This window comes from Neomonachus schauinslandi, chromosome X, assembly GCF_002201575.2.
Source record: "Neomonachus schauinslandi chromosome X, ASM220157v2, whole genome shotgun sequence".
Taxonomy (NCBI): Eukaryota; Metazoa; Chordata; class Mammalia; order Carnivora; family Phocidae; genus Neomonachus; species Neomonachus schauinslandi.
The window spans coordinates 122,283,810-122,292,716 of record NC_058419.1 but is presented as its reverse complement, the minus strand read 5'-3'; the positions used below and the strand labels follow the sequence as shown (position 1 = coordinate 122,292,716).

Below are 8,907 nucleotides of genomic sequence, written 5' to 3'. Positions count from 1 at the left end.
CCAGGCAAGGACACACCCCTGCATCATACTCAGAGGATGCTGTCCCTGGTGATGGGCCCAGGCAAGGACGCATTCCTGCATCATACCCAGGAGCTCCTGCCCCTGGCAATCTGCCATCCATTCCTCCCATTTAACTTGCTAAATACCTGCTTGGGCCGCAGCTCTCACCTTGAAAGCATGAAAAAATGAATGCCCGTGAATTAATAATACAGCCTCTCGACAGGCAGCCTTCTTGTCTAATAAACTCAAGGTGACTTCCACAACCAAAAATACCCTAGCAGAAAGTACCTTCAGAAAGAGAAGGGATAAAAGTCATCCAGGGTCATGTGATCGTCCACAGTTTAATAATGGGAATAAAGCAGGGAGTGAACAAAATGAACACCCAGATCTAGAAAGAGGGCGGTGGCCACTGTTTCTGAATATTGTCCCTGAACCCAGGGCTCTGGGAGGTCACCTGTGCAGTGGATTTCAGGTTCGGCTGGGGTACCGAGAAAACGGGTGGGGTGCAGGATGGAAGGGAGACGCAGTGAAGTGTGTGTTTTAGGGTAGAAAACTTGCCCTACTTTATGCAGGATCCATAGAATCAAATAAGATATCTCGCTTTTACTGATTTTAATTGTAACCAGCTTTACCAATGAGAGTAGGTTAAGAGGTCAAAAAGTGGTAGAGAAAGAAGTCATCCAGGTAAGTTCTGTAGGACTAAACTCTCTTTGACGAACTAGCTCCTGCCTCACTTTTAAGGTAGGAATGTCTGGAATCGGTGATTCTCTGTGATTATCTGTGACTGGTACCTTACTGAAGTGATACCTGGTCACTGGGAAAGCCAGATGGGAACACTGCATCGACTGGATTCACCAAGTGGAGTTGAGGACACAGACGTCTTACCGTTCTAGCCATGCTTCCATTTTATGGAAGAAGACATCACATTTTCTGGGTACTGCCGTGGAACGTATCTCAAGGATTTCTTAGAATACAGGACAAAATACAACAAGGAGAAGCACTTGAAAGGCTTGGGTGGGTAAGAAAGAAAAAAGGCATTTGCATGCCTAATACATTCTAGGTGCTTGGCGTGTTAAACAATGAAATATAATCCACGTCAAATGTTAACTGTCTGGACAAATCCTTAGCTAGATTAACTAAGAAAATACAAGAGAAGGCTCAAATAACTAAAATCGGAAATGAAAAGAGGGGACATTAAAATGAATGCCACATAAATTTAAAAAAAAAGGATTTAGGAGAATAATATAAAAAAGTATATGCCAACAAACTGGGTAACCAAGCAATGGATAAATTGCTAGAAACATATACCCTTGTATCAAGATCAAATTAAGAAAGAGAAAGCCTGATCAGATATAAAATACTAAGGATATGTATTCAGGAATCAGAAACCTCCCAACAAAGAAAAAGCCATCAGTGATGAAGCCTACCAAACAATTAAAGAGGAATGAACACCAATACTCCTCAAACTCTTCCAAAAATTTGAAGAGGAGGGTACGTACGCTCATTCTATGAGACCAACATTACCCTCATATGAAAACCAGACAAAAACACCACAAGGAAATTGATACCTATAATGAATACTGATGCAGAAATACTCAGTAAAATACAAGCATACTGATTTCAACAGCACAAGGATTATACACCATGACCAAGTGGAAGTCATTTCTGGAATGCACAGATGGTTCACAACACACAAAAATCATTGATAATCATTAATAAAATGAAGGACAAAAACTCTATCAACTGACATGGAAAAAGCAATTGACAAAACTCAATACCTTTTCATGATACCAACACTCAAACTGGGAAAAAGAAAAGTAGGTAGAATAAAACTGCGTCAATATAGCAAAGGTCATATATGAAAAGCCCACAGCTAACATCATACCTAAGAGAAAAAGGCTGAAAGTGTTTCCTCTGAGATCAGGAACAAGATTAACAGTTCTATGCACAGTACTAGAAGACCTAGACAAAGCAATCAGGCAAGAAAGAGAAATAAGAGGCATCCAAGTCATAAAGGAAGAAGTGAAGTGATTCCTGTTCGCAGATGACATGATCTTATGTGTAAAAAACCCTAAAGGTTTCAAACACACAAAAACTGTTAGAACTGATAAACAAATTCAGCAACATCCCAGGATACAAAAATCAACATGCAAAAATCAGTTGCATTTCTATATACTGACAATGAACAATCTGAAAAGAAAGTTAAAACAATTCCATTTATAATACATCAAAAAGGAATACACTTCTAAGACGGTGAAACACTTGTACACTGAACCTACAAATCATTGCTGAAAAAAATTTAAGAAGAAGACACAAGTAAATGGAAAACATCCCCATGTTCATGAACTGGAAAATCTGATACTGTTAAAACGTCCACACTACCCAAAGCGATATGCAGATCCAATATCTCAAGGACATTTTTTTTGCATAAATACAGAAATTCATCCTAAAATTTACACAGACCCTCAAGGGACTCTGAACAGCCATAAAAATACCGAAAAGGAGTAAAAGTTGGAGGTCTTGAACTCCTTGATTTGGAAATACATTATAAAGCTATAGGAATCAAAGCAATGTGGTACTGGTATGAAGACCAACAGAACAGAAAGCACAGAAATGAACCCTCACATATATGGTTGAATGACCTTCAACAAGATGCCAAGACCACTCGACAGGGAAAGGACAGCCTCTTCAACAAATTCCCACCAAATTGGGAATAGTGGGTATCCACATGCAAAAGAATGATGTTCAGCCCTTATAGTACATACAAAGATGAACCTGAAATTAATTAAACACCTAAAACTGTAACATTCCTAGACGAAAACGGGGAAAGCTTTATGAAAATGGATTTTAGAATGATGTCTTGGATAGGACAGCAAAAGCACAGGCAAGGAGAGCAAACACAGACAAATGGGACTGCATCAAACCTAAAAAATCCTGCACATCAAAGGACACAATCAAGAGGGTGAAAAGGTAACCTATGAAATAGCAAAAAAAAACATTTGTACACCACGTATCTGATAAGGGGTTTATCCAGAAAATATAAAGAACTCCTAGAACTTAACAACAACCAAAAATTAACCCTATTTTAAAAAATGGGCAAAAGACTTAAAAATATTTATCTCCAAAGAAAATACAGAAATAGCCAAAAGCATACGGACTGATGCTCCACATCATTTATCATTAGAGAAATGCAAATCAAAACTACAATGAGTTATCGCTTCACACATCTTAGAATGGCTACTAACAACAACCAAAAAAACCACAGAAAATAATTAAGTGTTGGTGAAAACGTGGAGAAATTGGAACACCTGTGGGCAGTTAGAGAAAAAATAATATGGTGCAGCCGCTCTGGAAAACATTATGCTGGCTCCTCAAGAGACTGAAAACAGAGCTACCATATAATCCAACAAGCCCACTTCTGGGTATATAACCACAGAAATGGAAAGAACGGTCTCAGAAATGTATCCGTATTCCCACGTTCATAGCTGCACCATTCCCATTAGCCAAGAAGAGGAAATCAATCAAATGAGTATCAACAGATGAATGGACAAACACAGCGTGTCTAGCGATACAATGGGAAAAAAGGGGAGAACATCCTGTCTCATGCTACAACATGAAAGCACCTTGAGAACATAATGCTAAGTTCAAAAAGCCAGTCAGGAAAGGGAAAATCCTGTAGGAGCCCCCCTCTATAAGGGACCTGGAATAGTGCAATTCCTACAGACAGAATGTGGAATGATGGTGCCAGGGGCTGGAGGGAGGCCGAATGGGGAGTTAGCGGTTGATGGGGACAGAGTTTCTGGTTTGCAAGATGAAGAAGTTTTAGAGATGGATGGTGGGGACCATGACCCAAGAGCGTGACCCTCGCAATGCCACCTAACTGGACACCTAAAGATGTATGAGATAGTAAGTTTTATCGTGTCCGTTTTTTTCTTTTTTTTTTTAAAGATTTTATTTATTTATTCGACAGAGAGAGACACAGCGAGAGAGGGAACACAAGCAGGGGGGAGTGGGAGAGGGAGAAGCAGGCTTCCCGCAGAGCAGGGAGCTGGATGCGGGGCTCGATCCCAGGACCCTGGGACCACGACCTGAGCGGAAGGCAGACGCTTAATTGCCTGAGCCACCCAGGTGCCCCGATTGTGTCTGTTTTTAACCGTGATTTAAAAAATTAGCTGTACGGGGTCATGGTCCCAGGGTCCTGGGATCGAGCCGGGTGTTGGGTCGGACTCCCTGGTCAGTGAGGAGTCTGCTTCTCCCTCTCTCTGTCTGACCCTCCCTCGTTTGTGCGCGTTCTCTGTCAGATGAATAAATAAAATTTAAAAATCTCAAAAAGTGAGCTGTATGGATGTGTTTGCACCATGAAGGGTTGTGAGGACACGTCTGTGTGCAAAGGGCGCAGAACGGGGGCAGATGCAGACAGTGCGTATCACAGAGCTTGGACCCACGCCTGACGTTCAGATATGCGTCTCACCCAAGTACAGTCCGCGTGGTTTCTATGTCACACCACGGGCAATGGTGTTAGCTGGGCCTTTCCAGAAAATTCTCGACTTCCAGCGTTACTCAACCCGCACTTTCGGATGGATGTACAAGTATTTCTAAAAAACACATGTCTCAAAAATGACTACGATTCACGTTAATACAACTGTAAATCCAAAATCACTGCTTGTAACTCCAATTTTTTTTTCTCCCCTCGCACCAGGAATTCCAAAGATGGAGTATTCACCTTTCTTCCTGGAAGATTCTTAAAATAGCCCTCCCTTTTTAAGCATCTTTCAGCCCTGCAATCTAGAACATTCTTGACCTTCTCACTTTTAGCAAGAAATAGCAGACAATTTAGTTCTGATCGATCTTTAGTTAACAAGCCCCAAGGGAGAAAAGTCATCTTTGCTTTCAAAGGAAAACAAGTAAAGAAAGGCGTGAAGGGCATACAGACATGTTGAAAATGAACTATGCCGTAACTTCAAAAAAAGAAAAAAATTAAGCTTCTTTGGCGAGATTTAGCACTTGCTCGTCATCTGTTTGTTGAAGTTTAAATAGTCGCCAAGATCATCCTGTACCTGATTTTGAACAGGAAAAGGGAAAGCCACCTATCAGACTTGGAAGCAATCCCGTCATGAAGATAATGTTTATGTAATGTTGAAGCAAACACCGTTCACATGTCTTTGCACCTTGGGACTCAGTGAAAGGAACGCAGAAGCCCTTAAAAACGACAAGATGGAATGACAGCAGAGGATTAACCACACTCTCTCTGGAGTATCTGTGAGCCTCACCCGAGACGAGATTTTTCTGAGGAGGCATGAAGACAGAAGAAGACACAGAGCCAGCTGGGCACTGGTCATTAACCGTGACTCACAACAGTACGGTGAGGCGCATGAACGGAATCCCGTCCGCTGGGAGGGCACGGTACCTGGCATCAGACCAGCCTTGGGGAACACTTCTTTCAACTTCGTCTGGCTTTCCTCCACCAGCTCCTCTTTGGACATCGGCAGCTGTAGGACGTCTATTATGATCTGTGCCGCTTCCAATGCCTTTTTTCCCATAACGAGGGACTTGACGTCCCAGCTGTATTTCTTTCCATAGCAGTCGCATATTTCTTGGAACACCAGTGAGTAGAGCCATTCGGTATCTGCAGAAAGAAAGATACGGTGACATTTAGGGGTGCGAGCTATGCTAACGCAGGGTCCCTGCCACATGACCACGTGTCATGCAGTGTGGGTCACGTGCACGCAGAGCTATGGAAATGCTGGAAATGTCGCAGGGCATTCGGACAACAGTGCCCTCCTGACGCCCACTGTGTGTGTGGGGGGGGGCAGGGGGGCTTTCCACACCAACCAAGTCCATGACACCAGCCAGGTACCCGACAATCCAGCTCACTTCTGACAATGTGCACAGTGTCAGGTCTCACAGGCAAAGGGTCCCAAACCGTAACGAGATACCACCTCCCACCAGTCAGACTGGCCGTATCGAAAACACAAGTAGAACAATTGTGCTCAGGATGCAGAGGAAGAGGAACCCTCGTGCACCGTTGGTGGGAATGCAAACTGGTGCAGACACTCTGGAAAACAGTATGGAGGGTCCTCAAAAAGTTATTCCATTTCTGGGTATTGATCTGGAGAAAACAAAAACAGTAATTCGAGGGCGCCTGGGTGGCTCAGTTGGTTAAGCGACTGCCTTCGGCTCAGGTCATGATCCTGGAGTCCCGGGATCGAGTCCCGCATCGGGCTCCCTGCTCGGCAGGGAGTCTGCTTCTCCCTCTGGCCCTCCTCCCTCTCATGCTCTCTGTCTCTCATTCTCTCTGTCTCAAATAAATAAATAAAATCTTTAAAAAAAAAAAAACAGTAATTCGAAAAGACATATGCATGGGGACCACTGGGTGGCTCAGTCGGTTAGGCATCTGCCTACAGCTCAGGTCATGACCCCAGGGTACTGGGATCGAACCCCACGTCAGGCTCCCTGCTCGGCGGGGAGTCTGCTTCTCCCTCTGACTCTCCCCCCTCTCATGCTCTCTCTCTCTCATTCTCTCTCTCAAATAAATAAATAAAATCTTTTTAAAAAAAGACACATGTACCCCATATTCATTGAGTGTTATTTACAATAGCCAAGATATGGAAGCAACCTAAGCATCCATCAATAGATGAATGGAATAGGACGGTATACAGAAAATACTACTTAAAAGAAATGAAATCTTGCCATTTGCAACAACATGGAGAGACCTACGTGGTATTATGCAAAGTCAGAGAAAGACAGAGGCTGTATGATTTCATTCACATGGGAAACTTCAAAGACAACACCAAGAAAGTGAAAAGAGTCTTAAACACAGAGAACACAGTGGTGGTCACTACGGGGGGTTGGGGGGGTGGATGCGGGAAAGAGACAAAGGGGACTCAGAGGTAGACACTGCACATATGAAAGAAGTCACAGGGATGGCGAACACGACGTGGGGAACATAGTCCATACTTCCGTAGTAAGTGCGCATGCTGCACCCTGCTAACTGGACTGAGTGTGTGGATGATTTTGCAATGCATGGAAATACACGATCACTAGGAGGTAAGCCTGAAACGAACAAGATATTATGTATCGGTCATACCGAAATTATAAAGTGCTCAGTCCCACAGGACTGCCCCCAATGCCCCCTGCAAAGCCAATCGAAGTCCCGGTTGTCACCTGTGCGGTAGATGGGAGTGGGATCCCACAACCTGCTCTTGGGTTCCACTGATTTGCTAGAGTGGCTCCCAGTCTTCCTAGCCCAGGAAATTTTACTTACTCTTCCCGGCATATTATGCAAGGATATGACCAAGGATGCAGAGGAACGTGCATGGGGAAGAGGTGCAGAGGGCGAGGTGTGTGGGGAAGGCCGCGGAGCTCCCATGGTCTCCCCAGTGTGCCATTCTGCCGGTCCCTCACGTGTCCGCCAACAGGGAAGCTCTCAGGAGGATGGAGGCTTCATCACTGAGGCATGATGTATCAACAACCCCACTTGCAGCCCTGCTCCCCCGTCTGGAGGATGCGGACGGAACGGAAGTTCCAAAGTTCTCAGCATGCCTTGGTGTTTGTGCCGACCAGCCCCGGCGCAGGAGCCCCCCCAAGGACGGCCTCTGCAGAACAGAAGATGCTCCGTCACTCAGGGAAGGACAAGGGCTTTAGGAGCTCGGTACCAGGAACCAGGGTCAGATGGCAAACATTAGAGCCAAGATGCTCCTAGTGATCTTATTATCACTTAGGACATTTCGAGGGTTTGGGGAGCTCTGTGGCAGGAACAGGGAGCACAGACCAATACGTACGGTTTCTATTATTTCATAAGGCTGTATCGTGTCACGGTGAAAGGTCAGTCTGGGAACTGGATCCCAGCTGGAGACTTTCTTTTTTTTTTTTTTTTAAGGCATTTTTTTTCAGCCAAGGAATGATGCATGCTACAGATTAATCTTTACTTTTCCCCACTTGGTTTTTCAAAGAATACCACCATTTCAACCCCCAATGAACATGGCAGTTGTTTCTTTCTTCCCCTTCTAATTTATTCCAGATTTTCAAGTGTTTTCTTCAGTAATGACGCTTTCTCCTGCAGCTCAGGTCTGCTGTCTGCCTCCATAGTAGCTAAAGACTCGATTAGGAGCACTCTGCACTCAGATGTCAAACTTTCCCACTGTTTAGATTCTTCAAGTTTTTTAAGCAGTAATTCTATCACAGATAAAGCTTCTGTTCTCACAGATGAGTAGGTCTTATTTTCTAAAGAGTAAGTGATTGATTTACAAGTTTCAAGGAGAATTTCAGCCAAAGCCTCAGGATCTGCATGTTCTTCTTCCAAAATCATTAATCCCTGAAAAAAGGCGTTCATGGACTGTAGGACTCCGAGCTGCACTTTCCACGTGCTCAGTTTTAGCCGTTCACATAGCAACTTGCACAGCTCCCAACGGTAACAACGTTGGGTCTCCACATTTCGGGGCCAGGCTTTGCCCAGGCTCTCGAAGGCTCCCAGCAGAGACCCAGCTGGAGACTTTCTAAACAGTAAAGCCTCAGACGACTTAGCGTCCTGGGGCCTTTTCGGGTTACCAAGCGTCGAAGGGTACTACTGGTCATAATTGGTAGTGTTACTACCAATACACAGCATAGTAAATTAACTACAGCATGATAAATAGCACTCAGTATATTTACATTTACGTCCTTATATATTTAACGCATAAACAGTGTTAACAGTAGTGATGCTAGCAGATGGCAGGAGGCGTGGTGCTGTCTCCTGTGAGCCGGGCTGGGGCGGTGTCGTGGTGCGGTCTATGTGCATCTTTCCCACGGGAGGGCAAGGGACACCTGCGCAGTACGGCACACCCACCACCCATTTGCCGCCGGCTTGTGGATATCACCGTTCCCTGTCCGTGGGCTCAGTGCCCCTGCCAGGGGATCCTGTCCGTGGGC

General features: G+C 44.6%; 1 protein-coding gene across 1 annotated transcript in view; it reads right to left on the bottom strand.

The window, feature by feature from the left end:
- The window catches only part of LOC110572270 (pseudouridine 5'-phosphatase), a 77,260-nt gene that overhangs the window by 35,413 nt on the left and 32,940 nt on the right, over positions 1–8,907 (bottom strand). Inside the window, exon 2 of the mRNA XM_021680890.1 lies at positions 5,408–5,626. Coding sequence (XP_021536565.1) covers positions 5,408–5,626 — 219 coding nt within the window. The remainder of the gene's footprint in view (positions 1–5,407; positions 5,627–8,907) is intronic.